At 43.6% G+C, this 26,474-nt stretch overlaps 1 protein-coding gene and 1 long non-coding RNA gene across 2 annotated transcripts in view; both read left to right on the forward strand.

Annotated features, from left to right (window-relative positions):
* Nucleotides 1–26,474, forward strand: part of LOC102547042 (uncharacterized) — a 44,928-nt gene that overhangs the window by 5,998 nt on the left and 12,456 nt on the right. The window lies entirely within an intron of this gene.
* Nucleotides 11,411–11,943, forward strand: LOC134484054 (large ribosomal subunit protein eL21). The gene has a single exon (XM_087601153.1). The coding sequence runs from the start codon at nt 11,451–11,453 to the stop codon at nt 11,931–11,933; it is 483 nt and encodes a 160-aa protein (XP_087457279.1). The 5' UTR covers nt 11,411–11,450; the 3' UTR covers nt 11,934–11,943.

Consider the following 26,474-nt stretch of genomic DNA (forward strand, 5'->3'; position numbering starts at 1 on the left):
TCTGTTTTCTCTGAGCTTCTCCTGAATTGTTCTGCTTGGCCTCAAGCTAACTCTGGCAATCTGTTCTAATCTTCTGGCTCCTTCTCATTCTCTGGATGGTTCTATCTCCACCTGCATCTACCTTTTCTCTCTACAGCCTGTTTCTCTATAACTGTCCTGGTAAAACTGCCTCCTCTTCCTCCTCTTCCTCCTCCTCTTCCTCCTCTTCCTCCTCCTCTTCCTCCTCCTCCTCCTTCTACACTGCCCCTAAAGTAGCTTCCCTTTCCTCTCTCTTGTGAGAGTTGAGCATGTCCTATTCTATCAGCTCTTTCGCTGATTTGTCTTTTTGTCTGCTACTCAATTAGACATTACTTTCAAAGATAGGTGTTTCCTTCTACAAACTAACTTTACCTTTGATGTTTTGGATTAAAGGTATATATTAAAGGTCTGTATTCCAGCCAGAGGGATTAAGGGGGTATGCTAAGGTCCAGCCACACCACAACTAGAAACAGGTTTTTTCCAGTAAGAAACATAATCTTGGGGTTCACAGTATGATCAGATATCCTGCAACACTCCTCAAGCAATTGGGTCTAACATGGGTCTCCCAAAATAAGGCCTCACATAGAAAAGGAGTCAAACAAAGCTTGGTCCAGGGTTCCTCTGAAAACATCTCTGTGACTGGCTTCCCATCATGTAGGCAGCACACAGAGACTCAAAACCCTGCACTGTAACAACCCTGCATGGCATGAGCATTCTCTGTGAATGGCCATGCTCACAAGGGCATGCACGCACACACAGACACAGACACAGACACACACAGACACACACAGGGACACATACATACACAGAGGCTGGAATTTGTTATATTTCCATGTGCCAGGTATAACACAGATGCCCAACAGATGTTGAATTATGGGTAGACTGTGCAAGTACCTGCCCTGGACCACTGATACTGTAGGGCACAGAGGGGGATACCCATGCATTGTGTTGCTTCCACTGACAGCCTTAAACTTTCTTGCCATTCTCTGAGGCCAAGTAACCTAAAACCAAGGGCAGAACTAACTGGACTTTGCACAGCTGGAAGTTAAGCAGTAATCAAGGGATTTCCGGAGACAGATACTTCAGGATCTTTCTGGAGTGGTCACTCTTCCTTTTATCTTGGATTGGGACAAAGTTCAAGGAGAGTGCTACATCCCTATAATTGAAGGAGTGAGCATGTGTGTTGCTGGGGGAGGGTCAACCCCAGAGCCTTGTATATGCTAGGCAAGGACCCTATCACTGACTTACTTCCCAACACCCGCCTTTTGTTTTGGCTTTTTGCTTATTTGTTTGTTTGTTTGTTTGGACATAGGCTCTCATTATGAAGCCTCAAACTTGAGGCTCTCTGTCTCTCAAGTGCAGATTATAGGCCTGAGCTACCACTCCTGGCTCAGAAGGATAATTAGAAGTGTGGAGGTAAAAGTAGTTGCCTACGTCAGTATCATTTTATGTAGTTTTTGAAACAAGGTCTTCTGTAGCCGAGGCTGGTCTTGAACTCCAATGGAATGGACCTGCCTCTGCCTTCCAAGTGCTAAGATTCCAGTATACTCGCCATGCCCACCTGATTATCCTCCTCTTAGTTGGTTTTTGTTATTGTTCAGTTATTTGGAGGTTTTATTTCATATTTCATTTTTTATTATGAGCCTGGCCTTTAATGGCTAAGCCATCTCCCAAGCCCATAAACAAACAAAAACAACAAAGGGAAAAAAACCCAGGGTCTCACTATGTAGACCTTGCTGACCTCTAATTCACAGAGATCTACTTACCACTGCCTTTCAAGAGCTGGGATTAAAGGCATGCACTAACATGCTCAGCCTTCTTGTATTTTAAAATTGTAATCATCTTTTGGGGTTTTGTTTGATTGGAGCTTCAAGAAAAACAGATTGGTTTCCAAAGCTGTTAGAATACTTAGGAGAATGTAACTTCAGAGGCTAGTAACAGTTCTAAAGAGGAAAGGAGATGTCAGGACCAGCAATTATCTAATCCTGACCCTCGGGAGGCGAAAGAAGGATCTTGAGTTTGAGGACAGCCTGGCATACATAATGAAATTGATGTGCTGGGAAGGTCTCAACCAGTAAAGCTCTTGCCACCAAAACTTGTCAACCTCAGTTTAATCCATGGAACCCAAGATAGAAGGAGCAAACCACTGCCACAAAACTGCCTTCTGACCTCCATATGTAGTCCATGGCACTCGTGCCTCCATATCATACAGAGCCACAACTAATAATAATTAATAATACTAATGATAATAGTAATAATACTTAATATCATATAAACATAAATCTTTTCTATATGACCTTAGTATTAGTAGTAGTAGTATTACTATTATTATTTAGGGAGACGGTGCTAGTATAGGCTAGCGCTTCTTCCTTCTTATTGAAGGATAAGGGCTGATAAATATAGAAGCAGGAATGTTGGAGGCAATTCCTAAAATACTGACCTGGAAGCTGCCTTCCTCCCGCAAACTTGGCAAGGCCAAAACAAAATTAGATTAAAGGGTGTCTTCTCTGCCATTTAAACTGCTAAAAATATTTTCAGACAGACTAACCCAGTGACTTCTCCCTTCCTACATACAAAGTCTGAAGAGTTACAATAGAAAAGCCATGGGCAGCAGGCAGCTCTGAAGCAAAGGGTAGCCTCTGAGACTTGGAAGTATAGCCCAGGAATTTACCTGCCTGTAGGACACCATGTTGCTTATTAACTCATGGGATCTTTTTTGGCAGATCTTTATGGGTGTTGTAGAACTTGAAAATTGGCTATGCCTAGACTGCCAGTTTTATGTTGGAATTACATAGTCTGTCCTTTGGTAAAAACTAATTCATTTCCCCCCCCCCCAGCGAATATTAATGGCATTGGCCAACAAACCTTGATGGCTAGTGGGGTCTAATCACTTTTAAATTTTTAAAAATGTATTCAATGTTTTAACTTTCAAGTCTTTGACTGCTTGTCTAAACCATTAGTGTCCCTTAAGACATACAGGATTTAGCGCACACACACACACACACACACACACACACACACACACACACACACAAACTGTCATGATCATATTGCCCTATATAGAGTTTGAGGTTAACCCCATTCAAAAAATAAGATTAAATCATCATAGTCTTGGTCTCTGTCACAGTGTATCTCTGTTCCTTCCCCCACTATATGTCTATGTGTGTGTGTGTGTGTGTGTGTGTGTGTGTGTGTGTGTGTGTGTGTGTGTTTATTCCTAGAAATGGTACTCAGGGCCTATACATGATACACAAGAACATCCCCAGCCCAACTGTTGTTCTTATTTTAGACTGATATATTTTATGTTTGTGTTTTGCCTCCATGTATGTATGTGCACCATATGCATGCTTTGTGCCCACAGAGGCCAGAAGAGTGTATTAGATCTCCTGGGACTGGAGTTATACACTGTTGATAGCTACCATATAAACTCTACCGTCTGAACCTGGATCCCCTGGAAGTGTTCTTAATTGCTGCTTGGCCCAAGGAGTGGCACTATTAGGAGGTGTGGCCTTGTTGCAGTAGGTGTGTCACTGTGGGAGTGGGCTTTAAGACCCTCACCCTAGCTGCCTGGAAGTCAGTATTCTGCTAGCAGCCTTCAGATGAAGATGTAGAACTCTCAGCTCCTCCTGCACCATGCCTGCCTGGATGCTACCATGTCCCCCACCATGATGATAATGGACTGAACCTCTGAACCTGTAAGCCAGCCCCAATTAAATGCTGTCCTTATAAGAGTTGCCTTGGTCATGGTGTCTCTTCACAGCAGTAAAACCCTAACTAACACTCCCCAAGTGTCAAAATTGTTTTAATGTTGTTATATTAAAAAATGGACTGGAGAGATGGCTTAGTAATTAGAGCACTGACTAATCTTCCAGAAAACCCGTATTCAATTCCCAGCACCCATATACCAGCTAACAACCAGGTATAGCTCCAGTTCTAGGGGATCCAACACCCTCCTCTGACCTCTGAGGTCACTCCATGCATGTGGTTCATGGACATACAAGCAGGCAAAATACCCATTCACATAAAAATAAATAAATCTAAATACCATTATTTTAATTTGATATATGACATATGGAAGTCAGAGAACAGCTTATAGGAATTGGTTGTCTCCTTATACTACGTGAGTCTCAGGGATCAGACTCAGGTTGTCAGGTTTGCTGGCAGATGCCTTTACCCACTGAGCTATCTCACCAGCATATATTATATTTATATTCATACTGCCACATCTCCTTTCATGTGGATTCAACATTAAGGTGGAAAATATAATTAGATATATCTAATATAGTCTACTTGTTTTTAATATTTCTGCTTATTTTATGTGTATGGGTGTTTTGTCTGCATGTATCTTTTCACACCATGTGTGTACCTAGTGTGTAAGAAGGTCAGAAGAAGGTGTCTAGTCCCCTGGAACTGCAGTTATTAATGGCTGTGAGTCCCCGTGTAGGACTTTTAACCACTGAGCCATCTCCCTGGCTCCCTTTTTTATTTATTTGGAGTGCATTTGTGTGTATGTGTCTTAGTGTGTCTGTGTGCCTCATGTGAAGGTCAGAAGACAAGTTCTAGGCACTAATTGTGTCTTTCTATCATATGCATTCTGGGGCTCAAACTCAGGCCCTCAGGCTTTGCCTCTGTCTGCACAGGACGAATATAACAGGCATGTGCCACCACCACATCAGAACTCTTAACTGTTAGCAGCCAATCCTGAATATTTCAAAGCACTGTGTGTATCTCCAGGCTTTGGGGCAACTAGAGCTGGTCTGTCTTTCAGAACTAGTTGATGGTGTATAAGTGTCTGTGCATTTTTCCTTATGATGTATTCTGTTGCTTTGAAGAGGCACCATGACTATGGCAACTCTTATAAAAGAAAACATTTAATTGGAGCTTGGGTACAGTTTCAGAGGTTTAGTTCAGTATCATCATGGTGGGGAACAGGCATGTAGAGTTGACAGTTCTACATCCAGATCCACAGGCAGCAAGAAGAAAGAGACTTTGAGCTTGGAATGGGCTTTGAAACCTCAAAGCCCACCCCAGTGACACACTTCCTCCAACATGACCATACCTACTCCAACAAGGCCACACCTCCTAGTCCTTTCAAATAGTGCCATTCCCTAGTGACCAAGCATTCAAATCTAGGAGCCTATGGGGCCATTCCAATTCAAACTGCCACAGTCGCTTTTCATGTGCATTCAACATTAAGCTGGAAAAATCTTTAAATCCTTTATGAATTCAAGTCTACTGTATGGTTCTTACAAAATAAATATAAATTTATGGCTGTACACTTTACACTTTCACTTGAATAATAATTTCATTAGTTAAGTGTTACTTTGTGCTAATATAGAAAAAGTCTGCGATGCTATTTCTTCCACAAGAATTGGTTTATGAAAGGAAAAATGCTTCAGTTTACCAGCTGCCACCTACTCTTTCTTCCCTGGAATGGTTTTGAGTTTATCTTAAATTACCTTTCATACAGCTTGACTTTAAACAGAATGAGAAACGTTTAGTTTGTGTGAACCAAATTCATACTTTATATATGTTCCACTTCAAAGATTTGATCATCATATCCAATAGCTTGTGTGCCAAAAGTTTAATCTCTACACTCATAATGTTAGTGATATTTGGAGGTGCGGCCCTTTGGAGGGAATTAGAATTAGATGAGGTCAAAAAAGTGGTCAGGCCCTCCATTGATGGCATTGTGACTTTCTAAGAAGAGAACTAATACATTTGTTCTGTTTCAGCATGTGGTACCTCTACCATGTTACCATGCAACAGAAGGCCCTCACTAGAGGCTCACCAGATGGGAGTATCTTGTCCTTGTCAGACTCTACAACTATGAGCCAACATATTTCTATTCTGAATGAATTACCCATTCTCCAGTATTTCAATACAGCAATACCAAACAATTATACTAGGGCGTGACTTAAGAAAGAACTAGAAATGTTGGCATTATGGACACATACTAGTCTTTGATTCCAAAGTTGTGCTACACACACACACACACACACACACACACACACACACACACATTTTGAAAATGGGGTCTCATGTAGCCAGGGGCTCAAATCAGACTGAGTCTGATTGTCCTGATTGTCCTGCCCCCACCTCTCAAGTGCTAGGATTACAGGCACACCACCACACCTGCTCTCTACTGTGTCTTAGATGACTCAACTGTGATTCACTTGTGGTCTAACCCAGGTTAGTTCACCACTCTGTGCCTCCATTTTTAATTTATAAAGTAAAAGGCATATATGTTGGTACATGCCTGTAATCCCGGCTCTCAAGGTGTGGAAATAGGAGTACTGGAAGTTCAAAGTCAACTTGGCCTACATTTGATATTGTATCTTGGAAAAAAACAAAACAGATATATTAGCACTCAAATGACAGAGGCAAAAAGATTAGGAGCTCAAGATCAACTTTGGCCACATACTGAGTTCCAGACAAGTCTTGACTACAGGAGGCTGTGTCTCAAAGAAAATTAAACATTAGGTGGGCAAAGTGGTGCATGCCTTTAATCCCAGCACTCAGGAGGCAGAAGCAGGCAGATCTCTGTGAGTTCGAGACCAGCATGATTACAAAGTGAGTTTCAGGACAGCCAGAGCTTCACAGAGAAACCCTGTTTCAGAACAACAACAAAAAATAATTAATTTAAAAATACAGTATAGGAACTAGATAGATAGATAGATAGATAGATAGATAGATAGATAGATAGATAGATAGATAAGATGAGATTCCCCTCTAAGTTGAGACATTATTAGTTGAATGACGTACTAAGTCAGGGCTAGAAGACAAATAAGCTTAAAAGATGATTTGTGCTATCACAGAACTGGAGAGATAAGACACACAAATACACACGGAGATTACAACCAGCATGAAGCACTATGGGATATTTTCTATCTAGACCATGAGTTCCTCTAAAGCAGAGCCTGGGCCCTGTTTATGTCTTTAAATGTGGAGAGAATGAATGAATGCTACCAAAAATGCAATAGCTGTCCCAAGGAGGAACACATATGGTGATCTTAGAAATTCAGAAAGCTAGGGCAGGAGCAATAGCTCATCTTGTTAAAAGCACTTTCTAGTTTTACAGATAATCTGAGTTCAGTTCCCAGGTTCACAACAGGAATTCCAGATGCAAGGGATGTGCTGCCGTCTTCTAACCTCTGTAGACTCCTGCATATATGTGGTACACACACATACACACAAGTACACACTTCAACACATAAAATAAATGTCTTTTGAAAAAGCTCAGGAAGCTTTCAGACTTAGAGTTTGAGTTTAAGCTGGAGATATGAACAGGACTTAGGAAAGAAAAGGAAAGGCTATTTCCAGTAAAGGTAGCTGTGGAAATGAGGAGGTAGATACCTCATCTCTAGAATCTTGATGGTCTGGGAGGTGCAAAAGGCTGCAGAGCTCTTGAAAGCAGTAACCTCAGGAGAAAGTACTTGAAGGGAATGAATTGTTTATTCACTTGTCAAAACCACAGAATACCACCCTGATAGTTGGGAACACAGCTCCTGTGGGAATGAGAATGAGAATACCTTCTTGAGGCTCACATGCTTGAATACTTAGTTCCCAATTGATGGAACTCTTTGGAAAGGACTAAGAGATGTAGCCTTGTTAGTGGAAATGTGTCACTGGGGGATAGGCTTGGAGGTTTGAAAAGTCCACACCACCATTCCCAGTTAGGGTCTCGCCTCCCTCTCCTCCCTCTCCCTCTCCCTCTCCCTCTCCCTCTCCCTCTCCCTCTCCCTCTCCCTCTCCCTCTCCCTCTCCCTCTCCCTCTCCCTCTCCCTCTCCCTCTCCCTCTCCCTCTCTCCCTCTCTCCCTCTCTCCCTCTCCCTATCCCTCCCTCTCTCCTTCTCTCCCTCTCTCCCTCTCTCCCTCTCTCCCTCTCCCTCTCCCTGCCTCATGACTATATCAGGATGCAAACTCTCAGTCATCTCTCCAGCATCATGTTTGCCTGCCTACTGCCATGCTCTCCTCCAGGATGATCATGGACTCTAACCCTCTAGAACCATGAGCCCAAATAAACATTTTATTTTATGTTATGTTGGTCATGGTGTCTTATTATGGCATTAGAAAAGTAACTGAGATGGTGACAAAGAAGAAGGAACATGTCTTTACCTCATAGGAATGACTGTCCATTGGCTATAGTGTTTATTTTATTGTATTTATTTACTGAGATGGAATCTCAGTATGTTGTCTACATTGTTTTTGAACTCCTGGACACAAGAAATCTTGCTACCCCAGCCTCACTTGTAGCTAGGGCTACAGTAGCAGCACTGGGCCTAGCTAGCTGTCGTATTTAGAAAAAATGTGGGAGCTAAAAAGGTTAAGTGAGTCTGACCTATGGGAATGAAGTGTTTGGGCTTTCTTTTGGAAATAGCAAGTGGGGAATAGGCAGGCATTCCCTGAAAGGGACAGAAGAGGGACACACATTAGACACAGGAACAAAAAGCAATGTCGTGTTAAGCCTGTGGTACAGGCCTATAATTGTATTTTTTCAGGAAAATGAAGCAGGAGGACCACAATTTCAAGTCTCACTTCGGTGACAGAACCAGGTCAAGCCCAGTCTAAGTAATTTAGCCAGGCCCTGTCTGAAAGTTAAAAAGAAACTTGGAACAGAACTTACCTACCATGTACAAGGCCCCAAGTTTCACCCCCAGCATGGGTGGGGAGGATTCTCACATGTTGGTATTTTTGAAAATAATACTTTATATTGTGCTAACCATGGAACCTATGGCTTCATACATGTTAGGCAAACACTCTACCACTGAACTACACCTCCAGCTTTTATAAATTAATTAATACATGCAGAAGTTTGAGTTTGCAGAAGTCAGTTCTCTCCTTCCCCCTAGAAATGGAACTCAGGTTATCCAGCTAGGCAGCAAGTGCTTTTACCCACTGAACCACCTCATCAGCCCCATCCCAAACCTTTAGGCAGCCTCTGAATAAGTCTGATCAGGCCTTACACTCTCAAAAATTCTTGGAAGACAATGGTGGCCTGCATCAAAGTTCAGGACTGCTTCTCAGTAATCCAGGGGCTCCTCCCAAAGGTGTCACTTGATAGACTTTCCTAGTTGCCTGGGTAGGGAGCAGCCTACTCTACTTGGAATATAGGCCACTGCATAGCAATCTCATCTTGCTTTCCTCGAAGAGTCAGTGTGAAAATGAGGCAGCTTGTCATGTGAGGTGAGTCCTTCAGGCGTCCCAGATGAATGCTGCTATATTAGGAGCAAGAACTCTTATGCAATGAGACGTAGCTATACCTTTTCTTCATGCCATCACTTTATAGCAAAGAGTACCCAGGAAGCTAATGGGTTTCAATGTAGATTGGAAAGGAATGATCATTTCTAGTGCTGAGTTCAGCTTTAATCTCATAGGGTCTGTATTTCAGTACTAGCTATTTAGGAATGTAGTAAAAGAATATTATAATTAAGATGAAAAAACTAAATGGAAATGTTTTTATAGAATGTGCCACATGTTCATGCACTGGTACACACACACACACACACACACACACACACACACACACACACACAGAGAGAGAGCTGTAATCATAGCATGGTCTAGGCTGAGGCAGAAAGATTGCTACTTCCAAACCAACCTGGGCTACGGCAGTGAACATGCACGCATGAAAAAGTCTCTTGGAATTCACTCTGACTTATATCTAGCTAGAATAATACTAGGGTTTGAACTCGTTCCCAACTGACAATGAACAATCTTCAGCAATAATTCAGGCACAGTAGGTGCTCTATTCTGGGCTTGATTGACATCCTTTACCATACTCCAATGGGAGGCAGATGCTTACACATCCCTGTCCCTACAGGATTCTGGATACTCTGAATGCAACTGTGGTATATTCATTTTCACATCACTAGCATCTAATACTAAACTCGGGCCATAGTCAATGGACTAAATGAATGAATGCACAGACGGATGGATGGATGGATGGATGGATGGATGGATGGATGGATGGATGGATGGATGGAATATGGACATGTCATGACAGTGGATTTCAGGACAAGCTAGGAGATCACTTTGACAGAACACCTGAGATAAACATCTAAAGGACAAAAGAGTTTGTTTTGGCTTCATTGTTTCTGGGCCATGACGAGACAGAACATCATGGCAGGAAACCTCTGGTGGATAACAGTTACTTGCCCTATGATAGCCAGGAGTAGAGAAAGCAAGGAGGAAACAGAATAAATATACCCTCCAGAAGCCAGCGACTTACTTCCTCCACCTAAGCCATACTTTCCAACAGTCCATTCATCTGTAAACTCATCAATGAAAGAAGCATCGAGCAACTAAGCACGCTTCGATCCAATCACCTCCCCAAAGCTTTGCCTCCGAATATTGCTGAGTGAAGGCCAAACCTTCAACACATGAGTCTTTGGGGGATACTTCATATTGAAATCAAAATTTTGCTTTGTCAAAGACCCTTTTAGAATGATGAAAAATGAAAACTGGGGAAAATATTTGAAAAAGAACTGATACCTAGAAAATATAAAGAACTCTCAAATTAGAGATGTATCAAAGCTCACCTGCCAAGCATGTACAAGGCTCCATCCCCAGCACCGTGGAAGAGAAGGAAGGGTCAAAACTCAACTGTAAAAACTCACTAATTAGAAAATGGCCAGCCAGGTTTACAAAGTGAGTTCTAGGCTACACAAAGAAACCGTGTCAAGAAAAAAACAAACACCAACCAAAAGCTTAGTGGTGTAGGCCTTTAAACCCAACATTTGGAGGCCCAGACACGCAAATACTTTGTGAGTTTGAGGCCAGCCTGGCCTACAGAGTAAATAGTAAATTCCAGGACAGCCAGAGCTGTACAGAGAAACCCTATCTCAAAATTAAAAAAGAAAGAAAGAAAAAAGAAAGAAAAGAAAATGGCCTGAAGTGATGCAATGAGCGCAGGTGTTCATCGACAGATGACTGGATAAAGAAAAGATGCCCTGTGGAAGTTTACTTCGCTAGAAAGAATGAAATACGTTGCTTACAGGAAAGTAGATGGAACTAGAGAGCACTGTGCTAAGTGAAGTAAATCCATCTCAGAGGCAAGTATCACATGTTTTCTGACATGCCTGGAAACTGGGTGGGGGGCAGAAGGGGGCGTGAAACTAGAAGGAATGGGAAACTAAGGGTGGGAAGCACGAAGAGGAAGGATTGAGGAGGAATAGAGTGTGCCAGATGTACTGGTGTATTCCTGGAATCCTAGCACTCAGGAGGTGCAGAAATGTAGGCAGATCTCTGAAATGGAAACTTTTGATTTAAAAAAATATATATAAGTTTACAGATCTCTAAGAGTTCTAGGCCAGCCCCCTCTACACTGGGAGTTCTAATCTAGCCAGGGCAACATAATTTGACCTTACTTAAAAATTTAAAAACTGGCTTTCCTTTCCGCCGGGGCAGCCATCTTCCAGTAACTCGCCAAAATGACGAACACAAAAGGAAAGAGGAGGGGTACTCGGTATATGTTCTCTAGACCTTTTAGGAAACATGGAGTCGTTCCTTTGGCCACATACATGCGAATCTACAAGAAGGGTGATATTGTAGACATCAAGGGAATGGGCACTGTTCAAAAAGGAATGCCCCATAAGTGTTACCATGGCAAAACCGGAAGAGTCTACAATGTCACCCAGCATGCCGTGGGCATCATTGTAAACAAGCAAGTTAAAGGCAAGATTCTGGCCAAGAGGATCAATGTGCGGATTGAGCACATCAAGCACTCAAAGAGCAGAGACAGCTTCCTGAAGCGGGTGAAGGAGAACGATCAGAAGAAAAAGGAAGCCAAAGAGAAGGGCACCTGGGTTCAGCTGAAGCGCCAGCCTGCGCCACCCAGAGAAGCCCACTTTGTGAGGACTAACGGAAAGGAGCCCGAGCTGCTGGAGCCCATTCCATACGAATTCATGGCCTAATGTATACAAAGGAAATAAAGAACCTGAACTGCAAAAAAAAAAAAAAAAAAAAAAAAAAAAAAAAAAAAAAAAAAAAAAAAAATTTAAAAACTGGACTGGAGAGATGGCTCAGTGGTTAAGAGCACTGACTGCTCTTCCAGAGGTCCTGAGTTCAAATCCCAGCAACCACATGGTGCCTCACAACCATCTGTAATGGGATCTGATGCCCTCTTCTGGTGTGTCTGAAGACAGGGGCAGTGTACTCTCATACATACAATAAATAAATCTTAAAAAAAAAGAATTATTTAAAAATTTAAAAACTATTCACAGCTGAGAAATGCCAAATGGCTGAGAAGCACCTAAAGAAATGTTCAACATCTTTAGTCATAAGGGAAATGCAAATCAAAACAACCCTGAGATTCCACCTCACACCAGTCAGAATGGCTAAGATCAAAAACTCAGGTGACAGCAGATGCTGGCGAGGATGTGGAGAAAGAGGAACACTCCTCCATTGTTGGTGGGATTGCAGACTGGTACAACCATTCTGGAAATCAGTCTGGAGGTTCCTCAGAAAATTGGACATTGAACTACCTGAGGACCCAGCTATACCTCTCTTGGGCATATACCCACAAGATGCCCCAACATATAAAAAAGACACGTGCTCCACTATGTTCATCGCAGCCTTATTTATAATAGCCAGAAGCTGGAAAGAACCCAGATGCCCTTCAACAGAGGAATGGATACAGAAAATGTGGTACATCTACACAATGGAATATTACTCAGCTAGCAAAACAATGACTTTATGAAATTCATAGGCAAATGGATGGAACTGGAAAATATCATCCTGAGAGAGGTAACCCAATCACAGAAAAACACACATGGTATGCACTCATTGATAAGTGGATACTAGCCCAAAAGCTCAAATTACCCTAGATGCACAGAACACATGAAACTCAAGAAGGATGACCAAAATGCGAATACTTCACTCCTTCTTTAAAAGGGGAACAAGAATACCCTTGGGAGGGAATAGGGAGACAAAGTTTAGAACAGAGGCAGAAGGAACTCCCATTCAGAGCTTGTCCCACATGTGGCCCATACATATACAGCCACCAAACTAGATAAGATGGATGAAGCAAAGAAGGGCAGGCTGACAGGAACCGGATGTAGCTCTCTCCTGAGAGACACAGCCAGAATACAGCAAATACAGAGGCGAATGCCAACAGCAAACCACTGAACTGAGAACGGGACCCCCGTTGAAGGAATCAGAGAAAGGACTGAAAGAACTTGAAGGGACTTGAGACCCCATATGAACAACAACGCCAACCAACCAGAGCTTCCAGGGACTAAGCCACTACCCAAAGACTACACATGGACTGACCCTGGACTCTGATCTCATAGGTAGCAATGAATAGCCTAGTAAGGGCTCCAGTGGAAGGGGAAGCCCTTGGTCCTGCCAAGACCGAACCCTCAGTGAATGTGATTCTTGGGAGGAGGGCGGTAATGGGGGGGGGGGGGATAGAGAGGAGAACACCCATATAGAAGGGGAGGGGGAGGGATTGGGGGATGTTGGACTGGAAACTGGGAAAGGGAATAACATTTGAAATGTAAATAAGAAATACCCAATTTAATAAAGATGGAGAAAAAATTAAAATAAAATTTAAAAACTAAAAACACTGAGGATACTTGTAGTCTAAGCACTTAGGAGGCAGGCCCAGGAGCCAGTCTCCGCTGTGTAAGACCCTGTCTCAAATATCAGACCAAACAACTACAATATGACGTCACGATCAACTCAGTAGACTGACAAAAATGAAAAATGCTGACACTACCAAATGCTACAGAGACTGTAGGGAAACTGGGTTACTTGCTGGAGGGAAGGGAAAACGATACTGACACTGGAAAAATTTGGCCGTTGAGTTAAGGCTGAAAATAGATTTATCCTATGACCCAGCATTTGTACTTTTTGGGCATTCGTCCCGGAGAAATAAAAACTTATTTTCACACAAATCCTCTTACACAAATGTTTGTAATGGTGTTATCTGTAATAGCCTGAAACTGCAAGTATCCTATAATGTCCTTCAGAGGACAAATGGTCACCCCCCACCACCCCACCTCTCACCCTCCCCACCACCCCACCTCTCACCCTCCCCCCACCCCACCTCTCACCCTCCCCACCACCCTACCTCTCACCCTCCCCACCACCACCTACCTGATATATTCAAAACATAGATGACTCAGCAATAAAAGGCAGACCTGTGGGGACTGAGAGTAGTGATTCTGTCTGTGATGCCAACACTTGAAAGGCTGAGGCAGGAGGATTGCCCCAAGTTGGAGGTCAGCCTGGGATACAGAGTGAAAAGGAGACCCAGGCTTTAAAAGGAAAGCCAGTGAGATGGCTTAGTAGGTAAAGATATTTGCCGACAGGGGTTGGGGATTTAGCTCAGTGGTAGAGCGCTTGCCTAGCAAGCACAAGGCCCTGGGTTCGGTCCCCAGCTCCGAAAAAAAAAAAAGATTTATTTAAAAAAAGATATTTGCCAACAATCCTGACTTGAGCCCCAGAACCCACATGGTAGAGGGAGAAAACCAATTCTCACACGTTATCCCCTGCCTCCAAACCCATGCCTGTGGAGTGCACTACCATATACATAAACACCAAAGAAACGAGAGAGAGAGAGAGAGAGAGAGAGAGAGAGAGAGAGAGAGAGAGAGATTGATTTAAAACTTTTGGTTTATTTATTTCATTTGCATAGTTATTTTGCCTGCATGTCTGTATGGGTACCATGTGGGTGCCTGGCATCTGTGGAGGTCAGAAAAGGGCATTGCTCCCTGGTACTGGACTTACAGATGGCTGTGAGGTACCACATAGGTTCTGGGAACTGAACCTTAGTCTTCTGCAAGAACAGCAAGTGTCTGGTCCTCAATTGTCTTAATATATACAACACTATGTATGGATGAGCCTCCAAGGAGTCATGCAGGGTGGGGAAAACCAGGCCCACCAGTCTCCAAGGGATACCCCACTTCTAGAAGGTTCACTGAACAATGTAGCTCTAGAAATGGAGGCCAGCCTCATAGGCCTGGGCTTAGGAGTAGGGAGCAGTCAGAAGGAAGGCTTGAAGGAACTTTGTGACAGATTTCCAGTTGCTACAAGCTACCGGACAAAATGACCTGGAGACAATCTTATCTCCCCAGGAGATAAACTTTACTTTGGGAAAGCTGGAAATTTAAAATTTTCAGAGGCCCCAACCAGCTTTCTAGAAGCAGCAAACAGCTACTGGGGGAGGAGACTGTGATGGGAGTTGGGGTGGGGGCTGCAGAGAAGAGACCTCTCAGACCTGTGGAGATAGATGTCTGCAAGTTGTATAGAGAGCACTATGGATACAGCTTGTATGAGTCATCTCTGGTGGACTTTTCCGTGATGCAGGTGCCTGCTCCTTCAGCCCCTCCCATACTCCTGTTAGTAACTCTAGTGAAAACTCACTGGGTAAACAAAATGTCCAGTTATTACTTTGGTCTGATCTGGGTTTTCTTTCTGGGTGAGTAGGTGTGTGTGTGTGTGTGTGTGTGTGTGTGTGTGTGTGTGTGTGTGTGTGTTGTGTTGCATCTTCCCAAAAAGCCTCTCACCACACATACACACACTAATTTTTTAAATTACGTTTGAAAAGATACCACACCAGTGTGGAGGTTAAAGGACAACTTTTGGGAGCCAGATCTCTCCTTCAGATCCCTGGGACTGAACTCAGTAGTCAGGCTTGGCAGCAAGCACTTCTGTCCACGACAGTCATCTCTCTGGCCCTGTATTTGTTTTCTACATACAATCTGTACTCCTTAAAAAACGTCTCACATCATGATTGGTGGGAACCTCAAGTGTCTTAGTCAGTGTTCTATTGTTATGAAAAGACACTATGACCATTTAATTAGGGGCTTGCTCACAGTTTCAGGGGTAAGTCCATTATCATGGTTCTGAACATTGTAGATAGGCAAGCATGGAGCTGGGAAAGTAGTTGACAGTTCTACATCCTGATCTGCAGGAGGGAGTGGGGGGGGGTGAGAGAGAGAAACCTCAAAGCCCACCCCCAGTAACATACTTCCTTTAAGAAGGCCACACTTACTACAACAAGACAACACCTTCTAAACTATCTAATCCTTTCAAAGAGTTCCAGTTGGGCAGTGGTGATACACATCAGTAATCTCAGCACTTGGGAGGCAGAGGCAAGCAGATCTCTGTGAGTTCAAGGCCAGCCTCGTCTACAGAGCAAGTTCTAGGACAGCAAAGGCCACACAGAGAATCCCTGTCTCAAAAAAAACAAAACGAAACAAAATAAAACTTCATATATATGAGCCTATAGGGCCATTCTTATTCAAGCCACCACATCAAGGCAATTAAGATCTCTCCGGGGGGCTAGAATGTATGTAGTTCCGTTGGTGGGATGGTTCCTTAGCATACAGAAAGCACAGTTCCATCCCTAGCACCTCACTGGCTAGAAGCAGCGGTGCATACCTAAAATAGAAGTGTAAACAAGAGGGTCAGAAGTTCAAAGTCATCCTCTGATACTCAGGGACTTGGAGGCCAGCCTGGGATAGGATATATTGTCTCAAAATTAAACATTATTCAGGCCTGGAGTGGTGGCCCACATCTTTAATCTTATCACCGGGAGGCAGAAACAGGAGGATCTCTGTGACCTTGAGGCCAGCCTGGTGTACAAAGCATAGGGAGTTCCAGGACAGCCAGGGCTACATGGAGAAATGTGGTCTTGAAAAAAAAAACTGAGGGGTTGGGGATTTAGCTCAGTGGTAGAGCGCTTGCCTAGCAAGCACAAGGCCCTGGGTTCGGTCCCCAGCTCCGAAAAAAAGAAAAGAAGAAAAAAAAAACCTGAATAGATAAATAACAAAAATTATCTAGAGCCTTTAAATGCAATGTACCTTTAAAATGCCTTCTGGGGTTTGTTTGTGAAGAGTAGTAGGAACAGATTTTTTATTTTAATTGTTTTTTATCTGTGTTTGTGTGCATTCACATAAGGAGTGACCTCCATGTGTATGTGTGGAGTGTGGAGGTCTTCGGTGTTGTTCCTCAGGAAAGCACCCATGTTGTTTCTTGAGCTAGGGACTGTCAGTTGGACCCGAATGTCGTCAATCACAGTAGGCTGGTTAGCAGTGAGCCCCAGGGCTCATCTGACTCACCATCCCAACTGTGCAATTGCAGACTCACACCACCAAACCCAGCCTTTCCATGTGTGTCAGGGATTGAACTCAGGCCTTCATGCTTGACCAGCAAGCACTTTACCAACTGAGCTACCTCCCTAGCCTCTAGAGTACTTTTAAAGGCTCAATACAATTCCTTCCTTTCTTCCTTTCTTCTTTCCTTCATTCACACATGCATTCCCTTCCTCCTATCCTTCCTTCCTTGGGCATGGAAATCATCATCACTATCTTCTGACCTGAATCAGATTCTAAGTTCAATGCCCAGCACTAAATAACAAAACCACTTGAGATGGCTAATCTTGGTGGTCAACTTGACTACAGCTGGAATTAACTAAAATCCAGGCGGCTAGGTACACCTGTGCCGGTTTGTTTGTTTTTGTTTGTTTTTCTTAACTAAATCACTTGAAGTGAGAAGACACTTTTAATCCAGATCTTTTGAGGTGGGGAAAAAATCTACCTTTAATCCAGGCCCCACCTTCTGCTTGCAGCCTATAGAAACAACAGGAAGGAGGCCTACTCTCTCTGCTCTCTCCTCACTGGCAAGTCCATTCCTTCAGTGGCATTAGAGCCCACTGCTTCAGTAGTCTGGTATATAATGAGATGCCCAGCCTCATGGACTAAACAACTGAATTCTTGGAGTTTCCATTGGTAGACAGTCATTGTTAGACTAGCTGACCACAGTCTGTGAGCCACACCAATAAATCCCCTTTCTAGACAGATGTTAGACAGACAGACAGACAGACAGATCTATCTCTATTCTTTCAGTTCTGAACCTCTAGAGAACTCTGACTAATATACACTTCTGACACGTGTTGGGGTGATGAGTTTTCTGAAGATCCTGGAACATTAGTGTGTCCAGAAGTGTAAACTATAAGTGGAGCACTATAAGTAGTAGCTCTCTTTTGTTGTGCTCTACAAAGGGTTACTGAACAATTATACTTTTTGTTAACCTGTTTTTATTTTTTCCAATAATTTATTTTTTATTCGCTTTATATCTGGATCACTGCCCCTGTCTCTCCTCTTTTCACAGTCCCATCTTTACAAATCCCCCCATTGCCTCCTCCCTTTCTCTCAGAGAAACGGAGCCCCCCCCCTTGGGTACCACCCCACCCTGGGGCATCTAGTTGCAGCAGGACTAGACACATCCTCTTCCACTAAGGCAGTCCAGGTAGAGGGAAGGAGATCCAGTGGTAGGGAACAGAGTCAGAGACAGCCCCCCTCCACTTGTTAGGGTACCCACTGGAAGACAAAGCTGCACATTTGTTATAAATGCGTGGAGGGGGCCTAGGTCCAGCTCCTGCATGCTTCCTGGTTGGTGGCCCAATCTCTGTGGGCCTGCATGTGCCCAGGTCAGTTGACTCTGTAGGTCTTCTTGTGGTGTCCTTAACCCCTCTGGCTCGCTCGCTTCCATCCTCCAGTCTTCCACAAGACTGCCTGAGCTCGGCCTGATGTTTGGTTGTGGTCTCTATCTGCCTCCATCCGCTGCTGAATGAAGCCTCTCAGGAGACAGTTACGCTAGGCCCCTGTCTGCAAGCAGAGCAGAGCATCAGTAATAGCGTCAGGGGTTGGCTCTCTCCCATGGGATGGGTCTCAAGTTGGGCCAGTCATTGGTTGGCTGTTCTCTCAGTCTCTGCTCCACCTTTATCCCTGCACATCTTGTAGGCAAGATAAATTTTGGGATGAAGGTTTGGTTGGTATAGTGATGTCCCCTTCCCTACTCTGGAAATCCTGCCTGGGTACAGGAGGTGGCCACATAAGGCTTTATATCTCCCTCTGGTAGAATCCAAGCTAGGGTCACCCCCATAGACTCCCAGTATCCCCTTCATCCTGGGGCTCCAGCTAGTCACCAAAGACTTCTCCTCTCCTGCCTGCTCATTTCCTAGCCCTCTCCTGCCCCTCTCTCCACCCAATCACCTTCCTTCTTCCCCTCGTCACTCCTTCTCCTACCCAGTTCCCTCCATCTACCCACCGCTGATAACTACTTCCTTTCCCCTTCTGGCTGAGATTCATACATCCGCCTTTGGGCCCTCTTTGGGTCTGTGGATTGTAGCATGGTTAACCTGCCTTTTAATGGCAGGAAAATCTTGCTTGGTAGTTAATTGAGTATCACAACCTCCTTGTCTTATTTCTTGAACTCATTACAAGGACAAGTAGAAAATATTCCTCCAAGGTCCTTCGGTTTTATTTGATATGCTAGCACCAAGATAGCTGTAAGCACCTTTGTCCCCTATAAGTTCTTCCCGTGTGGAACCCCTTAGCAACATGGACAGTAGAGTTGCTATTGTACATGATTTTACAGAAAACCTTGAAAAAATATTTTTATTTATTTATTTTTTTGGAAAAAAATTTATTTTTGTTTTTGAAACAGGGTTTTCCTTATCCCAGGCTGGTATTGAACTCCTGATCTCACCTGGACATATATGACAAGATACTCAGCCAAAAATATTTAGTTAGTTAGTCTGTTTTGGAGATGGGGGTCTCTCAGTGTGGTCCTGCTGGTGTACAATTTCTGATCTTTTACCTCAGCTTCCAGAGTGCTGGGTTGACAGGCTTCTGCCATTACTCCTGAGTATCAAAAACAATTTATTACATGCTCTGGGACCAACTGGAAACAGATCAGGAATCCTTGATATTAATGTCTAGGGTGTCAGTAAAGCCTAGAGGTACATATGGTGTCTGGTCCAGCCACTACCATGTCTGTTACTGGCATACTGTATTTTTTGCCTGGTTCCACACAAGGATGTGACACCCTATCTAGTTAGCTAAGGTGGAACTCAATACAACATGAATCTCATGAGCTTTTCAATCTCATGAGCTACCTGACTCCAGGCTACTCAGTTTCAGGGCTTCAAAGGCATAGCTCACCCATCAGGTAAGTTTTCTGAGTACTTTTGCTCAAGCTCAGGGTAAGAGAAGAAAACATCTCCTGTATCAGTCTTTAAGGAAGCCTTGACACCTGGACAGACTCTTTGTATCTTATCAGCTCTTCTAAGAAATCACCTGGTCTTTTCTTCTGAGAATCAGTAATAAACGGAACTCTGGAATGTCTTGTGTATATGAGTCTGTGACCCTGACTCATTTAACCTGTCTGATTATCCAGCCTCGAGCCAACACTGGCCCACTGAAAACTCACCAAGAACATGATGGCTCTGTTCCAGTCACCTTTGTAGCTCAAGGAATCTTAGGCAACAGGCCCAGAAGGTCTCTTTGCACAATTCTATAAGTGATACTCTCAAAAAACATGTGACTGTTCTAGGCCTCCAGAAGCAACTGATTCTTGGAAAGGAATTTTAACAACTAGCACTTTAAACTGTATAAAACACTGAGAAATGTCAGCTGTGGATCACTCACTAGTAGGGGCTTCTTCTGAGGTCCCATCAGTGCTGCCTTCTAGAATGCTCCAACTGCTCTGTCCCTTAGCTACCTTACAGGATGACTCTTTTTCAAGGGTCATGGTCCTTATCACTTCTTTCTGTATCACTTCTCTGTGTTCTATGGACCAAAGACCTTGTGCTGCTTTGAGTAAAAATGGCTCCTGTAGGCTGATATATTTCAATGTTAAATGAGTCAGGGTCACAGAGTCACACATACATAGATGGAACTGTTTGGGAAGGACTTGGGGAGGGGGTCTTGGAAGAGATATGTCACTATGAATGAGCTTTGAGGTTTCAAAAGACTAGCACCATTCCCAGAATAGCTGTCTGCCTCCTGCTTACAGCTCTAGATGTGAGCTCTCAGCTGCTCCTGCCACTGTGCCTTTGTTCTGCCATCATGGACATGGACTCTGACCCTCTGAAAGTGTAGACCCAGTTAAAAGCCCTACCACACGCCTTCTGTTTGTTTGTTTAGTTGGTTGGTTGGTTGATTGGTTGTTGATTGGTTTGGTCTTTGGGCTTTTGGGGTTTGGGGTTTTCAAGACAGGGTTGTGCTGTATAATAGCCTGGCTGTCCTGGAACTCACTCTGTAAACCAGACTGGCCTTGAATTCAAAGATCCACCTGTCTCTGCCTCTCAAATGCTGAGCCATCATACCTGGCTAAAGTGGTGTTTTATCACAGTGATAGAAAGTAACTAATACAGGCCTCAAGTTCTAAATGCCAAGCATGTTCAGAGGTTTTTGGGTTTTGGTAGTGGTGATGGTGGTGGTGATGGTGGTAGTAGTGGTGGGTTTTGTTTTGTTTTGTTTGTTTTTGTTTTTGTTTTGAGACAGAACCTTACTATGTAGCCCTGGCTGGCCTCAAACTAAGAGATCTGCCTGTCTCCACCTCCTGATGGCTGGAACTAAAAGCATGTCACTGTGCCTGTCCTATGTCCTTCACGCTAAGCATATTAAGAAGGATTAGCACATCCTCATGGGAAATATTCATTTGGAATTAAACTGTTGGTGTATTTGTAAGTAAGCACATCTGGGATTGTATTGAGTTCTGGGTATCTATTTCTAGGTAAAAATCCCTCTGTATTAATTGTTTGTATAATGGCCCAGGCAACTTAGAGAAGAAAAGGCTTTATTCAAGCTTATGGTTCAGTAGGAGTAGGAGTCCCTCACTATCACAGTGGGGAAGCATGGCAGCAGGCAGGCATAAAGGTTGGAGCAGCATGCTGACAACTCACATCTTAAATCACAAGCTCAAAACAGAAAGCTGACTAGGAATGACACATGGGTTTTAAAAACCTCTAAACCTGTTCTCAGAGACACACTTCCTCCAGCAAGGCCACATCTCCTACCCCTCTCCAGCCAGCACCACCAACTGAGAAAAAGTCTTCAAATGCCCGAGACTATAGGGGACATCTCATTTATACCACCATGCCCTCCAAAATTTAGCAGCTTAAAACAGTGTATTTACTGCTCTCCACAGTTTAAGGGATGCTAGCAGGCCCAGCTGAGCTCCTACATTTGCCTGCGGTGAGATGGTGGATAAGGCTAGAAGATGGTGGATGAGACTCTGTGGAAACCTTTTGTTGCCCAAGCTGCACTGGCTGGCAGACACCTGTAGGATTCCTTGTGCGCTAGAAGCGTTAGAGCAGTTGTGTTTCTCCCCCATCCTACTCCACCCCGCCCTCCTCCCCTCTTCCTTCCTCTTGATTTTTTTGTTTTTGTTTTGTAAGGCAAGCTATCACGGGGCTGGTCCCACATTCATAGCAATCCTCCTGCCTTAGTTCATAGTGATCACAGATGTGAGTACCATGCCCAGCTTGAAAATTTCTTCCCAGCCAGCATGTAGTTCTTCCCAAAAGTGTCCTCTTTTTTAAATCCATGGGTAAGCCCAATCCCAGCCTACCCTCAGTCATGCCCTGTCTTAAACTACAGTGACGTTAGTGCCATGGTTGTCTTTAAGAAGGCCACAGATTGTGAAGTCAACAAAACAAAAAGAGCCGCTGAGTACCAGCACAGAGTAACACCTATGACAGTCGCTCCAAACTGGCTATGTGGCAGCCGTGCCTGTATACACAGCATTTGGAAGGCTGAATGGCAACTGCAAATTCCAGGCCAGCCTGAGCCATACAAGACTCTGTCCCTATCCCCTAAGTCTGAGGGTTTTCCGTCCTAAAATTGTTTCATTTATTTATTTAGATTTAAATTATTTTATGTGTATGAGTATTCGGCCTGGATGTATGTGCATCACGTCAGTGCCTGGTGCCCTTAGGTTCAGGAGATGGCATTAGACCTCCTGAAACGGGAGTTATGGAAATGGAGGATTGTGAGCCACCATGTAGGTGCTGGGAAATGAACTCAGGTTCTCTGCAAAAATGAGTGCTCTTAACTGCAGAGCTATCTCTCAGGAGTCTATTTGTTTTTTAAAATTATTATTACTAAATGACATCTTGTTCCTGCTATTTTTTTTTTAATAAAAGAGAGCTAGGACTGGGGTGTAGTTCAGTGGGAAAGCACTTACCTAGCAAACAGAAAGTCCTAGTTCCATCCCCAGCACCACATACACTACATGCTGTGGTGCATGCGTCAAAAGTTCAAGGTCATCCTTGATTACATAATTAAATTTGAGACTAGTCTAGGCTGTTCAACACCCTGTATCAGAGAGAGGGAGGGGGAGGGAGGGACGGGGGGAGGGAGGGAGGGAGGGGGATGGTTCCGAAGATAAAAGCACTGGGTAAATCAATCCCTGGAACCCGCAAGGAGGAAGGAAAGAACTGACTCTCAAAAGTTGTCCTCTGACTTCTCCACAGGAATTCATCGCACACAAATAAACACATAAGTGTACTTTAAAATGATTTAAAGATTTAAAGAGAGAAAGCTAGATATGCTGGTACATAATATCTGTAATCCGTGCTGTTGGAAAGGAGGATTACTGGGAGTTCAAGGCTAATCACAGCTACACAGTGTGACCTTGACTCAAAAAAAAAAGAGAGGGGCGGCGGGAGAGTTAAGCATGCTATGAATTATAAAGAACTTTAAGATCTAGCTCACAAATACAACACTGTTTTAGCTTTCTCTGGCATGCGGGGGTGGAAGGGTTAGGGGACAGTCTGTGCTCCAAACAACATTCAAAGTATTATTTACAGACACACCCAGTATATAGCTGACTCTCGCCTATTTGTTGACTTCTTCTTCTGTTTGTTTTTATTTTATGTGTATGTGCATTTTGCCTGTATGTATGCCTGTGCATCACACATACATATATGTAGTGCCTGCAGAGGCCAGAAGATGTATTGGATCCTCTAGAACTGGAGTTAGAGATGGTTACCTGCCACATGGGTTCTGGACTTGAACCCCAGTCCTCCGGAAGAGCAGACAGTGCTCTTAACCAGTGAGCCGTCTCTTCAATCCTTCATTGGCATCTTTATATTGAATGATATCAAACTTGAATTGTGGTTGGTGAGATTGAAATATTGATGTTGATGTGGTTGGGGACCCAGAACATTCTGTGTGGGCTCAGGACTGTGCCGAGTACATCAGTTGAAACCTGTAGCCTGATGATCAGTAAGGCAAGGTAGGGATTTCCCTACAAGAAATGTTCTACTTAAAAAACAAAACCACCATCCCATCTGGGTGTGGTGGGACATGTTTCTAATCCCAACATTCAGGAGGCAGAAGCAGACAGACCTCTGAGTTCTGAGGTCAGCTTGATCAACAGAACAAGTTCTAGGACAGCCAGAGTTACACAGAGAAATCCTGTCTGAAAAAAACAAGGACAAAACAAATCACTGATCCACATCATGGCCAGTTTATCAGCACTGTTGACTGAGCCAGTAACCTCTGTGGTCATTGTCCACATATATCTGTTTTTTCTCTGTCCTTTCCTTTCAGAAGGTAGTACCCAAAGGCAATAGTGATGGCAGCTGTGCTCCTGCTAGGAAGGGAGGCAAGTGGACCACCCCGTGATGCCCTTTGGTCCACAGCATCATAGCAGAATGACTGCCAGGCCCCTGCCACACTCCTCAGTAAACCCCAGAGGGACTGAGACCCTTCCCTACCCAACCCTTATATGAAGCAAATTCTCTCCCATAGCCCCTAGCCTAAAGTCACATACCTTCTGTGAGGTAACAATATTAGGGAAGCAAATTAATGTTAGTGACTTCTAGCATTCCAACTGAGAAAATAGGGTCCACACATTTCTTTTCTTTTCCTTCCTTCCTTCCTTCCTTCCTTCCTTCCTTCCTGCCTGCCTGGAACAGAATCTAAAGCCTCACATATGGTAAGCAAGCACTGAACCAGCATCCTCCTTTTCTCTTCTTTATTATTATTGGTGGTGGGTGTGTATGTACACCATAGCACATGTGTTGAGGTCAGAGAACAACCTTATGAAGTCAGTTGTCTTCCTCCAGCTTATTTTTTTTTCTTTTTCTTTTTTTCGGAGCTGGGGACTGAACCCAGGGCCTTGCGCTTGCTAGGCAAGAGCTCTACCACTGAGCTAAATCCCCAGTCCTTTCCTCCAACTTATATTATTAAGCTTGCAGACCAAATGCCTTTACCTACAAAGACATTTCACAGACTCTCTTTCCTTTCTTAAAGAAAAGTATTTATTTATTATGTATAATAATAGATATTATTATATATAATAATATATTATAATATAATGTTAATATATAATATATACTTTATTATTATTATTATTATTATTATTATTATTATTATTATTATTATATAATAGATACTGTAGGTGTCTTCAGGCACACCAGAAGAGGGTATCAGATCCCACATGAGCCACCATGTGGTTGCTGGGATTTGAACTCAAGACCTACTGGAAGAATAGTCAGTGCTCTTAACCACTGAGCCAGCTCTCCAGCCCTCCTTTTCCTTTCCTTTCGTCTTCTTTTCTTTTCGAGACAGGGTTTCTCTGTGTAGCTTCCAGCTATCTTGGAACTCACTCTGTAGACCAGGCTGGCCTTGAACTCAGCTCCACCTGACTCTGCCTCCTGAGTGCTGGGATTAAAGGCATGTGTCACCACCACCCAGCTCAGGCTCTCTCTTTTTTCCTTTCTTTTCTATAACTAAAGTTGATGTGGGGATAAGCCTTTAATCCCAGCACTCCTAGGCAGAGGCGGGTGGATCTGTGTGAGTACCGGGCCAGTCTGGTCTACATGGCAAGTTCCAGACCAGCCAGAGCTATGTAGTAAGATCCTGTTTAAAGATAAATAAAAATATAGTAGCAAAAACAAAAAAGAAAACAAGTGTTTAAATGCTTAAATGCTACAAAGCCATTAAAATTGAAGAAGGCTATTTAATGGATTGGGAAAATTCCTGTGGTATCTTAAGTAAAAAGAAACAGATCACAAGGGAGCATTGCCTGCAGGTGCAGAGGGAACATGTGTGAATATTTGCACAGAAAATGTGCTGGAGGGATCCTGTCAACATGTCGGCATGTGACTCAGGACCTTTCCCTGACTAAAGTCCCCTTCCCTAGTCTGGGTGGTTTCTACCATGTGGACCTTACACCGTTTCTTACATATGTTCTTGTGGCACTGAGGTCCCCCAACCTTCTTTTCTGGCCCTTGGACCACTCTCAGAACAGGCAAGGACTGTTCCCAGTAGACAATGGACCCAAGCCAGTACTTTGAGCATGTCCTAGTTTAGTTTCTTAGAACATCACCAACTGAGAGGTATGGGTAGAGGAAGATCACAGTATTCTGGAATGCTCTCTTCAAAGCCAGAGTACTAAAGCTGAGCATATCTTCCCTGTGGTTCTGACCACTTGCTGCTCTATAGGAGACTGGGCATATATGCTCAAATGGCTGCTATTGAATGTGGCTAGCATGACCCTTGAGACTTTGAAAACTAATAGTCGGTCATCAGTGAGAACCTTGACTCACTGTAGGAATTAAGCAATATGATAAGAGCAGAATGCCCGGGGGCAGCAAAGCCTCGGTCATCAGGTCAGTATCAGAGATTAGAGTGCACAGCCTGGTAGTG

Source organism: Rattus norvegicus, chromosome X (assembly GCF_021556685.1).
Source record: "Rattus norvegicus strain SHRSP/BbbUtx chromosome X, alternate assembly SHRSP_T2T, whole genome shotgun sequence".
NCBI classification, from domain to species: Eukaryota; Metazoa; Chordata; class Mammalia; order Rodentia; family Muridae; genus Rattus; species Rattus norvegicus.

Bases quoted from the DNA above. Each gene is read 5' to 3' on its own strand.
- LOC134484054 (XM_087601153.1), top strand. From the start codon at position 11,451: ATGACGAACACAAAAGGAAAGAGGAGGGGTACTCGGTATATGTTCTCT.